General features: G+C 42.4%; 1 protein-coding gene across 3 annotated transcripts in view; it reads right to left on the reverse strand.

The window, feature by feature from the left end:
• Positions 1 to 18,123, reverse strand: part of SH3GLB1 (SH3 domain containing GRB2 like, endophilin B1) — a 168,715-nt gene that overhangs the window by 100,348 nt on the left and 50,244 nt on the right. Inside the window, exons 3-6 of one of the 3 annotated variants that reach the window (XM_063939959.1) lie at positions 14,978 to 15,106; positions 12,791 to 12,924; positions 4,916 to 5,008; positions 2,270 to 2,359 (exon numbers count right to left, since the gene is read on the reverse strand). In XM_063939959.1, coding sequence (XP_063796029.1) covers positions 2,270 to 2,359; positions 4,916 to 5,008; positions 12,791 to 12,924; positions 14,978 to 15,106 — 446 coding nt within the window. The remainder of the gene's footprint in view (positions 1 to 2,269; positions 2,360 to 4,915; positions 5,009 to 12,790; positions 12,925 to 14,977; positions 15,107 to 18,123) is intronic. The other 2 variants (XM_063939960.1, XM_063939961.1) reach the window with 2 other exon arrangements.

Genomic DNA, 18,123 nt, shown 5'->3' on the forward strand with positions numbered 1-18,123 from the left:
GAGATGTAGTACAGAAAATTCTGGAAACACAACAGGAAAAACAGGAAGCATGGTTAAATATACCCCCATGCTTACAGTATAACACAAAGTGCAGACTTATAACTTATCCAAGAGATTTAAATAAAAACATCCTTATGTTGTATTCAAACCTTTAGTGTAAGAAACATTATACGTGAATCCTGGTAAAAAAGGCTTAATAGCCTATTCTAATACACATGCAGCGCTGCTGCTGCTAATAGCACACTTCTCCCCCTTGCTGTGTGCTCCCCCCCGTGCTCCGTGTATCGCTCTCTGTTACACGGAGCGGGGCTTACATACAAGCTGGAGAGGAAGCCGGGAAGCGGTCGCGGGAGCCGGGGAGCGTGCTGCATAGAGCCGCCTATGCATGGAGATCGTGGCCGGCGCGGCTCCGGAAGCAGCGGGAGGCATCTCTCCTTAGCGGTCACCAGGTGGCGGGCGCTGGAAGCGGCGGCGGCCGGCTCGCACCTAATCACAGTGTCCCCACACAGCGGGGCAGCAACCCAACATACCTGGATCCTGTGGTGAGGGGCTGTGACGGGGCTTCTTCTGTAAGATCCGTCCGGCCTTTCCTGCAGGTAGTCCTGCACGTGGTTTGTGAGGGAGCTCTTTTTAGAGAGGCCCGACACGCCACAGCTGCTTGTAGCAGCTTCCACTATCCCGGACCCACGCCTATTGGAAGGGGGGGAAGAGATGTGGAAAAGTTAAAAAGAAGAAAAATCAAAAAATCCAATAAGTGTGGATAATCTCCACACAGCCTTGTTGCTCTGTGAGCACCGAAAAAACACTGAGGTACTCTGGGATATGGAGGGGAGGAGTAGTTCCAAATGTAATTTATTCAGTGCCTTGTTTCCTGCGGAACCGTCCATATCCCAAGAGTACTCCAGTGACCCCTAGTGGATGAAAAAGAAATCTCTTCCTAAGCAATAGATAAAGGGAATACATGGTTACAGGGGTGGTCTTCAGTTTGCCAGCTGTCGGGATCCCGGCGCACAGTATACCGGCACGGGAATCCCGACAGCCGGCATACCAACACTTTATCTCCCTCTTGGGGGTCCACAACCCCCCTGGAGGGAGAATAAATAGCGTGACGCGCGTAGCGCACCACCGTGCCCGCAGTGTGGCGAGCACAGCGAGCCCGCAAGGGGCTCATTTGCGCTCGCCACGCTGTCGGTATGTCGCCAGGAGCCCGGCCGCCGGCATGCAATACTACACCCGGTTACAGCAACCACTGGTTAATCCCATAGTGATGATTATAAAACTATAAAACAGTGCACACATTCAAGTTTATAGCCAATATAGCTTCAGAATTCAATTGTACCATCACGTCTATCTGTGTTATGGTTTCATGTTGTTAAAGATGGTTTGCTTTAGGCTCCCCTAGTCATGTCCCTGTACATCATGTGTTAATGAGAGAAGAAACCGATTAGGAATGCAGTCTAGTAAGTCATAAAGATGGATTCTAGCATTGTAGCATTTTGGGAGAGGAATGAAAAATGAATGATATGAAGCATATACTCATCTGTGCTTTCAACAATGAAAAATAGAAAACTGCATGATATTCATAAAACACCAGAGTTTTTCATGAGCATGAAAGAATTAAAAGGTGAGCCAATAAACAAATAAAACATAGACATACTTGCACAAGTCTCCAGGTTCAGTCTCTATCAAAACATGAAGATCTTATTAGTGTGGTGGGAGACGCTGGATAGTGTGGACACCATATAACTAAGTCACAGTAAAAAGCAGTAATATAGGAGAAAGGTACACAGACAGGTGATATCCATTTAGGATTGTGGGGTGCATAATGTAGTTAGGATGAATGGACAGCTCACATACTATGGGAAAACATCACACTCGTAATGCAACAAACCTACAAACTACTGCATGGCAGCTTATCTACAGGTATGGAATAAGACGGTGGATTCTCTTGCAGTGCAGTAAGTAAAATGTCATTAAATATCATAGACAGATTATAAGGTTGGTGAGCGTGTACCATATTTATTAGAACAGAAGGAAGCCCAGTCATTCAAAATGGCAAAGCTGACAATGATTATTTAATCAACAAGCGAATGCTAAAAGGCTAATGTACTATTTAGATGTGATCTTAAAATGATCTATAGAACTGCTTACTGATTGCTTATAAAAGGTCTGCCATTGCGGAGCAGAATGCAAACAAGTTCTCATACATATAAGCAATGCAAGAGAAATCACAACAGATCAAATGACGTAGAGATGGAGGCCAACAAACCTTTAGCCACTTTACATGCAACACGCTGAGCATGTAAGACACATTTACCATAAAGCTGGCATCCCGTTCAGGCTCAGGCGCATTTAACTGCTTAAGTGGATACATACAAAAGACAAAAGTAAACTGTCAACAGGAAGAGTAAAGATCTGTCTAATGCACAAGAAGCAAAAGAAGTCATCACAAAACTAACCATTAATTTCCTTCTGCAGTGCAGTTCAGCTTTCTGCAACAATTCTGCTGCCAATTCAGTAACTCAGCACTTCATTTCATTACCTTTTTTTTCTACATCCTTAATACTCCTACGTGGCTCACATAAAAACAACGTAACTTAATTCGCACATTTCATAATATGTTCATACATATTATAGATAGTTATACAGTATGTATATAGGGGCTCCTGTAAAATTAACCAAACTCGGCATCAAAAAGGCACATTTTGCTTAGTGCTGGCTGTTTCGCATGGAGTGTCCAAAATGTTGGTAAGGGCAGCATAAGCGCCTGGGTTACTCCTACAGAGAACAGCAGCATATGCGCCTTGCTTAAGGTGCATACACACAGAGAGATTTTGACTATGAGAGATTTTAACTGAGCATTTTCCCTTGAACTGGCAGTCGGAGATTTTGACTAACTCTACCAGCGATTCGGACTAATGCCCTTATTTTTCAATGAGTGATACATTTCACTGTGAGTGATAACTTGCACCAGCAAATCCACTCCTAACTTCCATGTCACAGGCTGGGTTTGAAAAATGACCGTTAGGAGCAGATTGTACCAGCCAATTTATCACTCACAGTGAAATTTATCACTCATTGATAAATAGGGGCATAAGTGTGCAAGCGATTTTGGCTAACTCATTTAAGCAAGAGGATGCTTTTTCTTTTCCAGCGACCTAGACAAAATTTTCTTGCCTGCACAGTCTACATGTAGCAGCGATAGCGACCTGGCGGGGACGCGCATTGCTATCGATGGCTGTGTACACACGGAGTGATATGCACTAAATTTCTGAGCGATTTTGACTATATAGTCAAAATTGGTCAGCTATATCTATATCGTTCCGTGTGTATATATCTTTACTCCTGGAGAGAACAGTAGCATATGCTCCTGGCTTACTCCTGGAGAGAACAGTAGCATATGCTCCTAGTTTATTCCAGGAGATGTAAGCAAGTAGCAGTTAATGATAAAGATAGACTACACAATTCGCACACTAAATAGTCCATTTATGACTGGACAGTGTTATTAGTAAAGACACATTTGCCATGTATAAAGCAAATAAACCATATGAAAGTACTAATTAAATTCAAACATCAGTTTATTTCCCCTTTAAAAGATCAATGGAAATCTTTTTACTTGCTGCAGACAGACTGCAAATATTACTGAAATAATGCATATAGATTGCAGCAGCCACACTACTAATTGCAGTTGTATTATTGGGAATGATTCAGATAGACATTTTTTCGTTTTCTGCACCAAGGCGCAATCACCTGAAAGTGATCCCCCTCCTAACAAGCACTTGCAGTCTGAATGAGAAGAATTCGCTCCAACACCTCTTACTGCACTTTGTCAATGCTTACTGTTCAGCCTCTTTAAGCAAGAGGAGTCCCAGTTCCCATAGGGATGAATGTGCAAGAATGCGAAAAAATATTAAATGCCACACAAAACAGCCCGTGGCCTGCCTGGTCATAAGCAAATAATGTGGCTTCAGGTAGCAAAAATATATACGGGTACTACCTGTATCTTTGAGAGAGCTCGTGTAAAATAAAACAGCAACAAGTGAAGCACAAAAATAATGTTGGGAAAAGCAGTCAGTAACTTATTTTTTTCTTCTTCCATTTCTCAAGTGTTAATTTAGTATATATAACTTGATTGCTGAAGTATGCACTGTACGCCAATCAGTGAGATTTCATTAGCACCACCAACCCTGCAATGATTGTATCCATGCAGCAGCTAAGAGGCTGCTATACTGTAACTTAGGTTTAACAATGACCAAAATGGAATTTCTCTGCTAAAATTACTTACTTAGAGAGTAAAAGAAAAAAACATAATGTGGGTGCACCTAATAAAATAGGAGAGGGGGCAAAGGAGGTGTAAATACAATATAGGGTCTCTCTATGCTAGACGGTGCATGCAGTATTGGCTCGGCTGTACGTTGAGAGTCACAATGGGCCTAATTCAGAGTTGATCGCAACAGCAAATTTGTTGGCAGATGGCCAAAACCATGTGCACTGCAGGAGGGCGGAGGGGGGGATATAACATGTGCAGAGAGAGTTAGATTTGGGTGGGGTGTGTTCAAAATGAAATCTAAATTGCAGTGTAGAAATAAACCTGCCAGTATTTACCCTGCACAGAAACAAAATAACCCACCCAGATCTAACTCTCTACAAATATTATATCTGCCCCCACTGCAGTGCATAGTTTTGCCCAACTGCTACCAAATTTGCTGTTTCGATTAACTCTGAATTACCCCTAATAGACTTTTTTTTTTTTGCAAGTTAGAGCTCAGAGAGAACATGTAACTGGGATCTGGGACATTCCAATTGTTTATTACAAAGAGCTCATGTTGTCAGGTCAGCTATTTAGTCCCATTACCACAGGGAAAGGGGATGTGAGAGATGCTTTTTCCAGTCATTTATCAAACCATCTACCTACCGAAGCTCTGGCTTCTGCAACTCTGGCTTTTTTCAGTCGGGTCTTTGCGGCATCCAAATCCAGCCTTTTATTTTGCAACAGTTTCCGTTCTTTCTGAGGAAAGTGAAAAGAAGAAGGAAAAGAAGGAGGAAAAAATAAAATAAAAATAAAAACACAAGAGGGCTACGTTAATACCTCAGTTGCAGAACAGCTTCATAAGCAAAGTGACAAATAAAGATATTGAAACAAAACAGTTTAAGGTGTATATTCAATTAAGGTCGAACCTGCAGTCTTGTCGAAAAGATGGCAGTTTTCTACTTTTTCAGGTCGGAAGGGGTTCCGACCTATTCAGTCCCCAGCATTTTTATTCGACAAGTCGGGGAATTCGACTTGTCGAATAGTACGTGAATTGGCGGTATAGCTGCCAATTCAAGTGCTTCTAAGGGAAACGGGGCCAAATTTGACAGGTTTTGGCCCCGTTTCCGACCATCTCAGTTCAACTTAAAAAAAATTTGAACCGAGATGAGGGACCTGAGAGGAGGAGAGCCGCGGGCATTCGGGGGAGAGCAGCGCTGCAGGAGGATGTGTCATAGCTGCCGCTCATGGCAGCGTCCACCCGGCTCCAGCAAGTGAGGTCCCGCTTGCTGGAGCTGCGTGGATGCTGCCGTGAGGTCTGGCGGCTGTGCCACATCCTCCTGCAGCGCTGCTGTCCCCCTGTCTGCCCGCCGCTCTCCCCGGTCCCTCATCTCAATTCAACTTTTTTAAAGACGAATTGAGATGTGCATTGAATAGCCCTTGTCGGATCCATTCCGACAAACGCATGTTGAAATGGATCTGATCAATTGAATATACCCCAATGTCAGTCACTTCAATTTGCAGCACAGCATTTTGCAAGATCTTTTTCTGTAACTTTGTGCAGAGCCTAAAAAGGCACATCGTATGGACCGCAGCGCCACAAGCGCCTTCAGAAGGGTAATTACATTCTGACAATGCAGGTTTGTGCATATGCCGGACAGCATTTAACACATTGTTTTATAATTAGATGGACTGTACCTACAATATTTCCTACTCCCCCAAAATGTTCAGGAGACTCCAGAATTTCAGAGAGCTGTCCTAGGTGTCCAAGAGCAGCGCAGCCTATCAGATCACATTATCGTGACCCAACCCCTCTTGCTGTGACCAGTACCTTTTTAGTGGATGAGAGGTGTGGCAGGGCACGGTATGCCCACTATAGCTACCCTCTGGTATCTCTTCAGGGTTTGTAATAGGTCACCAACTATGGTGTAACCCAATTTTCTGCTTTAGGCTTAAGCTGGGTACACAATAGACGATAAAGTGGACGATGTGCCCGACAACGACACGGTTTCCGATACCATCCAGTGTGTACGCAACATGTCCATGACGATGCTTGCTCAGGTATCCGTTTGGATGGTCGACCATGTTATGGTCGACATGGACACATGGTCGACGCGTGAAAATGGTCGACACATGAAAGGTCGACATGGGTTTTTCACTTTTTTTTCTTTTGGGGAACTTCTCCATACTTTACAATCCACGTTGACTACGATTGGGAACGGTAATCTGTGCCGAGCGCAGCGGTGCGAGGCACCTTGCCCGAAGCATGGTGGGCGAAGCGAGCCATGCAAGGGGACGCGGTGCACTAATTGGGGTTCCCCATCATTTTACGCAGAAAACTACACCAAAAATAGTAAAAAAAAACCTCATGTCAACCTTTTCATGTGTCGGTCTTTCACGTGACGACCATGTCCATGTTGACCACGCTAATGTCGACCAATAGTGGTCAACCTAATGACTGTCGACCATTCATACCGGAACCCTTGCTCATGCCCGAAGGACGATACAGCCAGAGAAGGCACCCGCCGTCACCGTATCAGTGTATGCACTTACCGATGCCACCCCCAGATCCTGTCACCACAGATATCGCGCTGGCTACACTTCATTTAGGGTGTACCCAGCATAACCTACCAACACTGGTAAAATGTGGTGGCATAAAGGAAGATTTGAATTCTTTAAATACAGAAAATATTTGACAATAAATATTTTTATTGTTAAAGTTGTTTAGACAAAGTATTATTCCCATTACGTTTAATTTAGTAGTCAAGATCCCATGAAACAGCAATGTGGAAAAAATATAAAGTAATACGGCACACCTGCGTATGGACTCTCTCAGCAATCAGTATATTTATAGAAAGCGTATTATCATGAGTTGGAGAGATATTTCGGTTACAGTAAATTTATTGAAATAAAGTGATCCCAATGATAAAACTGGTAAATACACAGCAGTATACATGAAAGAACATTACATAAAACTTCCGTGACATCTGGCTGTGTGACAGCTAGTATATATAAATGTTATGGCCTCTTACTTGTGCTCATACAATTTTATGGTTCAGTATAAAACGGTGGCAGGAAATAGCTTGCTAATATGTCATTGGTGTACAGTGGATCTGACTTGTGTCCCAATTCAGAATTTCAGAGAGCTGGCAAGAGAATGTATGATAAAAGTGCCAACTTCACACCTCATCTCCCAACTTGTTTGACTGCTTCCAGCCAACACAGTCTAAGAATTACAGGTTTATGGTTAAGATATATGGCAGCAACTGAGTAACAGATTAGATAACCGGTATGAATGCCAACCTAGCCAGCAACCCTACAAATCTGCCAATTTCTCTGGTACCGCAACCTAAGAAGTTAACACGACTCACATAGAAGGATGGATAGGTTTCGTGGATCCTTTCCAGAACATTTTGTAGGTTTCTAGAAAAATCTGTAATTTTATTTTGCACACTGTATACCTCATTTTCCTTTGCATTTTCAATTATAAATAAATCAACACGTGTTCATCTTTTCCTCAAGGACTGTCACTTTTAAATAGTGCACTACGCAGATTCTGAGACAATTATGATGATTATCATAGCAGCATGTACACATAGGAAGGCAAGCCAACCTCCAGAGTCTAATAAGCCTTGCCCGTCTATAGGTGGGACGGGATTCAGTTAAAATGCCAGCTGTTGGGATCCCGGCCGTTCAGGATACCAACACTGAAACACCGCCAGCCGCAATCCCGACGCACCAGGGCTATTCCCAGTCATGGGTGTCCGCGACGCCCATAGAGTGGGAACAGATCCTGTGACGAGTGCAGCGAGCCACCGAGCCCATAAGGGTACTCTTGCCCTGCTGCCAGCATTCTGGAAGGCGGGATGCCGCTGTCAGGATATTGACAGCCGGCATCGTGTACGCCGGGATAACGTATGTAGTCCAGTGGGACAGCTCACCTCTATTATAAGGTGTTGTCCTTGGAACATACTGCAAAACAAAAGTTTGGTAGAGCTGCCCCCTTCCTCCCTTCAACTAGTAGTATCCCAAAGAAAGATTTGTACTGCATGTGTGGGAATACAGTGTGCCTACTTTAGAGCAAATCCACCCGCAGTCATGGCATGCATATGGAAGCTGTGTGGCTAGTGGGTGACCTTGCAAACCTCTGCTCTGAAGTAGGACTCTATGATCAAATGGGGTAGCCAGGTTCCAATGTACAGACAGACAATTTGTAGGTTGACACTGACAAAAGGTCAACACTGACAAAAGGTAAACATGTTCAAATGGTCGACACATGTTTTTTTAAGGGGGTTTTGCATTTTTTTATTTTTTACACCTTTTTCATACTTTACCATCCACACAGCCTACAATTGGGAATAGTAACCTGTGCCGAGCGCAGCGGTAGCAAAGCAAGGCAGCTTGCCCACAGTATGGCGGGCCATGTGAGGGGACACAGTACACCAATTGGGGATTCCTGTGCTCGAATGGTGAAAACGAAATAAAAAAAAAAAAAAAAAATGTTGTGACAGCCTTTTTTGTGTTGACCATTTCCCATGTCAACCTTTTGTACATGTCAACCTTCTCATGTGTCGACATAATGCATGTCGAACATATGGGGTTGACCTAGACAATGTAGATCTTCTATACCACACCCAGGATTGCCACCTAGCAACAGCTTGTGGGTTAGGCGGTCAAGCCTCAAAAACGAACAAAACTAGATGTCATTATGCAGGACAGGATTATTTAAAACAGATAATACCCCTTTCACACTGCCAATGCCGGATCCCACCCGGGAATTGGAAACGGGTCCTTCTCGGGTGGGATCCGGCATTGGGCGCTGCTGCAGGCTTCCCCGACCCGGCAATATGTCGGGCAGGTTGTCATAGCAGCAAGGGGGTGGACCCGACCCCGAAGCTGGGAGATGAGATCATCTCCGCGCCCTCTCCCTGCTGTAGTAAACGGGTCCCGGGACGCATCGACCCGGAAGCCTGTTTACGCAGCCACTGATCCGGTATTCAACCCGGGCATAACACTGCTTTATTCCCGGGTTGAATTGTCGGGTCAGGCAACCTGTGTTTTCGGCTATGCCCCTTTCACACCGCACGCTGACCCGTGTCGACCCAGCAATACGCCAGGTCGATACCGGGTAATTTGTACGGTGTGAAAGGGGTATAAATGGGTGGAGAAGGAACATTTACAGGCGTGTTTCCCTTTTCTGTAGAGATTGTCTCAATTCTATACAATTAGATGCATTTTGCACCTTCTAGTTGCACTCATTTCAATGCTCAGTACACAAATGTGCAAAACACACACAGATGTGTCCCCATACTTGTAGCCACAATATGTTATGTGGCGCTAGCCGCCCGGCTCGAGTGAGCCGTGCCGAGCATGTCTTTTACAAGTGTACTCTACCAAATTTATAACTTATTCGTAATGCGACAAAACCACTTCACGAGACTAAGGATTAATTTGACACGAGACACTTGTAAATCTGTGCGCAAATGAGGGATAGATGTATGAAGCAGCGAAAAGCGTGAAGATCGGGCCAGTGGAGAAGTTGCCCATGGTAACCAATCAGCTACTATGTATTATTTAATAGAATACTATGGCAACTTCTCCGCTCTTCTCACTGCTACATACACCCCCCCCCTTCCGAGTCTGAATCTGTATAAGAAGCACAATGGCATATCAAATTAATCAGTGCAGTGTCGTGAAGCGGGTTTCTGCATTTACAACTAGGACATCCATTTGGGGGAAAAGGATGTTCAGTGCAAGCTGAGCTGCATGGGACCTGGCAAGCCGAGAAGGGCTGTATGGCACAACTGCGGTACCAGCGTACGAGGATAAATCTGTACATCGAAAAGTGACGTGTTATAAAGAAAATTCCTGTGCACCATCAATCTCAAAACCAATTTAAGACATTAAAGAAGGACAAATGTATTTGAGGAGAAACTCAAATGTTTAATGAATGAGGGAGCAAAAATAGTTATTACTATATTGTATTTATAAGGCACCACTAGGGTTTCATAAAACCATACAAGGAAAGAGTAGCAGCAAGTTGGACTTTGATCCTGCTCCCCCCCCCCCCCCCCCCCCAAAAACTATCAGCCAGGCCACAAATTAATACGTACATTTATTTTACAGAGGTGTTTCTAAAGTCAAGGAGGTGGGCGTGCACCTTATTATGTGCAAAGAAGCACTGCAGGTCAGACAAGCAAGACCTGTTGTAGCTTTATCTGAATACATGAGACCCGAGATGTGTTTTACAGCTTGGAGCCCAAAAGTGCCTGATGGTGTCAGGGAGAAAGTTCCAGAGAACAGTTGCAACATAAGAGGCATGAGTAAGAAGAGGTGAGAATATGGTCATATGCCGAGGAGAGCTTCTACGTCAGAGGTATAAATTGTCTTCTCACGTAATTACATTACTGCTCTGCTATTGGGAGGAGCAGTCTCTTAGAAACACAAAGCTTGCCTCTTGCGGCACAGGCACCCATGGGAAAGGTTATCTGCCTTCTACACCATACACACACTCAGCAGCTGAAATGTGCTGTACACATTCTGATGACACAAGTAGCTGTAGGTTCTATTTCTAGCCACTTCAAAGCTGGGGACACGTGCATGAGCACGAGAGAACAATTACACATTGGTGCAGGTTGCCTTGAAAACAGATGACGTATGTCACATAAACATGTGAAATAATGACAGACCAGAAATCCATCTCAGTGACTGACAGATGGAATTAGGCACACATGTAAATGTTGGAGCAGGGGATGACAGGCTTTGCACGTTTTCACAATGGGGAACAGATGTCACAATCAGTGAAACACAGCATTTCTGAAAACAAAACAGACTTAGGGATCCATGTACTAAGTCGTGGAAAGAGATAATGCACTAACCAACTAGCTCCTAACTGTCATTTTTCAAACCCAGCCTGGAAGATGGCAATTAGGAGCTGATTGTCCGGTACTTTATCTCTGTCCAAGGCTTAGAAAGTTATGCCCTTTGCTTTGACAATACTTCCTCCTTTCAGAATGCTGCAATTAATCATTGATGGAGGCATGAGCAGCGGGATAAACTCAACTATTTCATCTCTAACTAGAAGATCTGCGGTTGTCCAGAACGGTTCCGGTATGAATGGTCGACCATGTTATGGTCGACAGTCATTAGGTCGACCACTATTGGTCAACATTGACATGGTCGACATGGACACATGGTCGTCACATGAAAATGGTCGACACATGAAAGGTCGACATGAAAAGGTCGACATGAGTTTTTTAACTTTTTTTGGTGTAATTTTTTGCGTAAAGTGACTGGGAACCCCAATTAGTGCACCGCTTCGCTCGCCATGCTTCGGGCATGGTGCCTTTGCTTCGCTCGGCACACTTTACCGTTCCAATCGTAGTCCATGTGGATCGTAAAGTATGGAACAGTTCCCCAAAAGAAAAAAAAGTTAAAAAACTCATGTCGACCTTTTCATGTGTCGACCATGTGTCCATGTTGACCATGTCAATGTCGACCAATAGTGGTCGACCTAATGACTGTCGACCATAACATGGTCGACCATGTGAACGGATACCGTCCAGAACTGACTTTCCGATTACCTTGCCAGGCAAAAGTGTTTAGTGTCCTAGACAAGAGACTTGAACGAAACCAAAAGGAACGCAATCCGTATCATCCTGCACCAGGCATTCCACACCCACATGCAGCTCACTGCTCCAACATCCTTTTCTCTTAAAACCCAGTAACTGAAGTTCTCCAACTGTCCACTTGGCTCAACTACACAGGTTCCTGCCCTGAACGAAAATTCAACATTTCCTCTATACATGTGTGTCTTGAAATACGCAATCTCTCCCAATAACCATTTATCTTGGTTCACGCCTGCAATTGCTTTATTTAAAAGCATGATGTGAACTTAGTGGTTTAAGCTGCCTAAATGCTGTTAGGAAAGGAGTATAAACACAGGCTTCCTGGCGTAGTTATACATGGAGCACAGAACACTGCAAGTTGCTATAACTTGACAGTATAATCATTCCCAGTTATGCTTACGGTGGAATTCAATTGATCCACCACTGCTATACAATGTGCCCTGAAGCAGCAACCATTATTGTGGATTTTATTTATTTTTCAAATCTCAGCAGGGTCAGTAAAAAGTGCCACATAATTAGGCTTTTTCATGAATCCAGCAGCAAATACACATACTATGTGTTTGCGCCCGAAAATAAAACATTTTCGGGTGAAAAAAAAAATGGTGGATAATTGGATAGCCTGAAAAAATATTTTTGAATTCCCCCCTAAATCTGTTTTTCTAGCAGCAAAAGACAGTGACTTATGTAACAACAACTTGACCTAGAAATCTGATAACATCCAGAGATATATCTCAATTTGTATCTATATGTTATTACCCGCTATTTAATATAAAACTAATTGTATTTTGGCTTAAATTTAATGAAGACAAAGTTCGCAATTTCTCAAATAATGTGCAGCAAGCATAGTTACAAAGACTATAAAATGAATGTTCTCTTTACTTGCCAAATGAATAGGCTTCTGTTTGTTACTTACAGATATTGTTTTATAATCTCCTTCTATAAAATTCCTCAAGGGAGTGAGAAAGTTAATCGCTCCGGTCTGTATAAGCTCCCGGTGAGCTCCTCCTATTCGCCTCTGGGTTTCCCCACATTTAATAAGTGCATTTCCTAGAACACAAAAAGTTAATTGTTCTGCTCATAAAAAATAAAACTGGAATAAACAACACTAAACTTGTGTTATCTGCACTGCTAGGAGAACCACCATTCACGTTATGCATAAACCACATAGAATCCTATTACCATTTTATTGGTGTATGAAATACATTACAAACAAGAGTACCACTAATTATGAAAGTGTATGTTATTTCTTAATTAACCACCTACTCAAGTGGGCGAACAAGGAAACCACAGGGTGGAAGCGGAGATGGGAATATCAGATGGAGGTACCACACCTAAGACCCTCGCTGTTACCTTGGCGCTAGTGATTAAAACACTGAGGCATAGTTGAGGCCTCCAGCAAAAAGTCGAACTGTTTTGTTCTCTCTATTGCACATAAACCCCAAAGCAATGATAAAAGTGTAAACAAGGAAGACACAAAACAAGTTGAACATAAAACGCAAAAATACAAGATAACACGGGGGTAACCGTATAATGTAACAGGTCTACAGACTATCTTAAGTGTATAGTTGGTAGGTCCTCAATTTATTATAGATTCTCTTTTGCACGGTCTTATTTTTGAGTTTGGATAAATATTTTGACAGTGGAATTCAATATCTATTTTGTTTACATACAGGTTCAAAGTGGTTTATTACAGTGCAATAGGGGTTTTGCAAGCAGCTTTTGTGGAGCTATGCAGACTAAAGTCAGTTTATTACACTTTATATACAGTGACATACAGATGTGTCCTCATACACTATTGCTGCAGTTGTTACAATCTTGGCACACCAGGTCCTGTGTGACACTGTTTGCGCTGAGAATCGTTCACGAGAATGTACATCTCAGTCGCAATGTGATGCAATTAAACAGCTTCATGAGACTGCACAGATACATAAACCTTGTATACAGATGTGTCCTCATGAACCTGGACTCAATGCACCATGGGGTGCGAGACACCTGGAGCACATAAACCACGGCTTGTGCTAAATGTCTTTAACATGAATGAGTCTTAGTCACAATGCGAAGCAACAAAACAGCTTCAGGAGGTGTCTGAATATGTACACGAAGCACGTTTTATTGGCATTTGGCTTATGCCTACACACTGCATGATAAAAACAGACCAAGCATCTGACTATTGGCAGATTGGACTAATAACTGTACCTAGCTTAAGCCACACATTTGCAAACAAAAATAGAAGCTTGCGCAAGCCGAGACGCACAGGACCTGGTAATACAAGAAGGGATGTTTGGCACGACTGCAGCAATAGTGTATAAGGACACATTAGTATGTGCGCGAGTCTGAATCAGTATAGGAATTGCTATGATCCAGCGGCTTCGCTTTCTTTCACGTCAAGTTCAATTGTGGTTTGTATACAGACTAAGCCGCAGACAGATAAGATGACGCAGACAGATAAGATGACGCAGACAGATAAGATGCAAATTTGTGTCGAAAATTTTTTTTTGCACAAGCAGTAGATCACTAGCACCAGGTGTCTTGCGCTGCATAGCGTATTAAGGCTAGGAGGACACATCTTTATATAATTACTTTAAATTTTATCCAGTAAAGTACTCTCTTGGTTATATAGTTACAAAATAAAAGCAGTCTTGTTATCACGGAGGAAGCTGCGTAGAGCTGTGGATTAAGTTATTTAGCGCTGCATCCACTACACTTTTCTCCACAAGGTAGGGTTAAATATTTCTGTGCTGACGACTTTCAGCAGAATATCCATGCTCTTCAAGTAGTCATGATTCTAGACAACGCGTTACTATAAGAAGGAGGCAAAAATCTCTATGGGGCTTGTCCTCAAGAGCTCAATCACTTTAATTCACTTGAAAATTACATTAAATTGCATCAAACGCTTTTGATGGACAAGCAGTGATTTGGATAGCTTCTGCTCCTCGTAGCATCAAAATGAGATAAGTACAAATATAATCAGCTAAATGGAACAATGAGGAGCTTGCTAATGAAATTGCATCACACCTGACAATCTTTGCATATGCTGTGTGGAGCTCGGCTCATTCCTCCAGCTGCGCAACCTTCAGCTAATGACATCACAGATACTCACCGTATGCTGCTCCTGGACCAAACTCATTCCCAGCATCAATCATGTACTGTGCCAGCTGCTCCTGATTATTTAGCCGGCTTGGAGCTTTGCGGTCCAGCTTCTCGTACACAAGCTCCTCTATCCTGGCATCTTAGGAGAAGAGAACAGTAATCAGTTTCAAAAGACGAAGCCTAGAGACAAATCCTAATAGGAAGTTCCAAGAATGGATAGAAGTGTAAAATGGAATTGCTTATGCACAAAAATGTAATTAACCACTTTTAAGTCAATTATTGTTTAAAGGGAAGCCACGCCTATAAAAAAAAAAAATATATATATATATATATATATATATATATATATATATATATATATTTTTATTTTTTTTTCATATTGTAGCCTTAATTACCATTAATTGAAGCATGGGTGTACTACAATATACCGGCGCCTCCCCTGCATACTCCCGCGATTCGCCCTATTCATATGCAATTTAGCAACAGCAGGATTGCTGCAAAAATTGTTGCTGAAAGTGAAAAATGGGTAAATCTGTCCATAGCCCCCCAAAAAGTTAAACTAACATCAGATAACAGTGTAAAAGTTTATTATTGGTTATAATAAAAGTATTACTGGTATTTAAATTCGGTCAAATAGCTGTCATATGTATATTGTTTTTTTAAATGTAAAAAAAATGATAGAAAGCCATTTTTTTCCCAGCAAAATTAGTGCTAAAATTAAACTTGGGGTACATAAACATGGGTATAAGTATATATCTGGGACATTTTAGAGGACTTTAAAAAATAAATAAAAATAAAGGTGGAAACAGATTATTTCCATCTCCAAGTCTAAAAACACTTGTCCCACTCATCATAAAGCACCCCACTAATACCTGTCCTATACCTTGTATCCCAATTTCCATCATTTTGCCACTTTTTCACCCCAAAAAGGACGTCATTATTGGCCAATTAAATATACGTAAAAACTTCTAAGTGCCTAATTAGTCATGCAGGGGAGTGTCCCAGGGGTTCAGAACCAAATACTGACATTTTAAACTTAAAATAAGGATTTTAGCCAAGTTTATCACTTGCTCAGAGTTGGTGGATTGAAATTTGCGTTAAAATTACTGCAAAAAGTTTTCGCGGACAACTGAATAGGCATTTGGCGAAATTACCGCAAACCGCAGTCATTTGTCATCTTTTTACTGCAAAAACGCATTTTCACCAGTAATTGAATAACCCCCCTTAGCTGCAAACACATTTTACAGAGGAACAACAGTAGCAATACAGTCACCAATTATCAATGTGACGAGTTGAAGGAACATTTGACATCTTTTATTTTGTAACTAAATATTTGCTTTTAACCCTACCACAGAAATGTTTCTGACATGTTGCGTTCCACGTAAATGACTGACTGTGACAGCAGAGAGGGAACCAAGATAAATGAACACTAGGGACTCAGAGAAGGACATACTTTTATCTAAGCACAAAACATTAAACATTACAAAAAAAGTCACACAGAGCCTGTGTAAAGCAAATCAAATAATACATAAATATAAAATTAACTTTTAAGTCCACACAAATATTAGCAGCCATCTGCTACCCAAAGTAAGAAACAGGCTTTAATTTATTTTTTTCTTTCAGATAGTGATAAGCTGTCTATTAGATTATAGCAGTTATACTATATTTATATAATCGTGTGTCTTGCATGCTCTCAGCGAATAACATAAGGCCAGTGGCCATCATAAGTCATTCTCTTCCAATAAGGTACATTTGTACCCGTCAGGTGGCCATCTTCGGACTTTGAGACTCGCTTACTGTGTTCTGCCCGTGAATACATGTCCCCTCCAACCAGTCACATCCCCCTTGGCGCAAGGAGCTTTAACCACTTAACTGGCATGTCAGCTCACTGCAACTGCACCGCCCTACTGTGTCCCCCAGTTTTTGACAAGGAGATCCGTACTGCAGATGTGCATAATATAATATTTAACTATTCTAAAAAACACTTTTTAAACTAAATTAAATAAAATATTGAAAAACAAACAATGTAATGAATGGTTTTGAAGTGCAAAATCGTCAGTTAAGTGCAAAATTCAGCCGACTTGCCTGCGTAGCAGATGCTCATGTGCACTCAATAGATAAACAAAGTAGCAGGGACTAAAAATTGCGTATACATCAAACTCTGAATAAGGTCCTAAATGTACTGTGCATAATTCATAGGTATTTTCTAGACTCTGGGCCTTATTCAGGTTTGTTAGCAAACCAAAAAAGTTAGCAATTGGGCAAAACCATATTGAACTGCAGGTGGGGCAGATGTAACGTGCAGAGAGCGATTTGGGTGGGGTGTGTTCAAACGGAAATCTAAACTACAGAGTAGAAATGAATCAGACAGTATTTACCATGCACAGAAACAAAATAACCCACCCAAATCTGTCGCTCTCTCTCTGCACAAGTTACATCTGCCCCACCTGCAGTGCAACATGGTTATGCCCAATTGCTAACAAACATGAATAACCCCCTCTCGGAGCAATACCAAAATGATAAAGGGTCAGATTTCAATTTGGAAGTAAGACAAAAAAAAGCAAGTAACTGTGCACCTGCACAAAACAAGGTTCAGGGCCGAAACTAGGATATGTACCACCCGGGGCAAGGCAATAATATACTCGTGCAGAAGCAGGCTGGGGACTGTTAATGACAGCAGCGGCAGAAGCAGGCTGGCTGACTGTGACGGCAGTGGCGCAGTACCGTGTGCGGGAGGCAATCGCGGGTGGCGGGAGAGGAGGAGCAGCTGGACGGGGTAGCCAGGCAGCGTTCCCCGCGCCCCCTGAACTCCCGCGCCCAGGGCATGTGACCCCTTAGCCTCCCCTAGTTACGGTCCTGCAAGGTTGCACTGCAGGTGGGGCAGATGTAACATGTGCAGATTTAGGTGGGGTGTATCCAAACTGAGATCTGCAGTGGTCTAACATTTGTGAGATACATGCAAAAGCAGCAAGTTTTTACATTTATATTTTTTGTGCAGGGTATTTGCTCCCATTGCATGGCAACAGGGTTTGTTTCAGATACAGTTACTTGCTTCTTTTGCTTTACTTCTTACTTACTAATTTTAACACAATGATTGGATGCTACAGTAAATACAAAGTCACAACTTTTTTTATTTTTTATTTAAACAGACATTTT

Source organism: Pseudophryne corroboree, chromosome 9 (assembly GCF_028390025.1).
Source record: "Pseudophryne corroboree isolate aPseCor3 chromosome 9, aPseCor3.hap2, whole genome shotgun sequence".
Lineage (NCBI taxonomy): Eukaryota > Metazoa > Chordata > Amphibia > Anura > Myobatrachidae > Pseudophryne > Pseudophryne corroboree.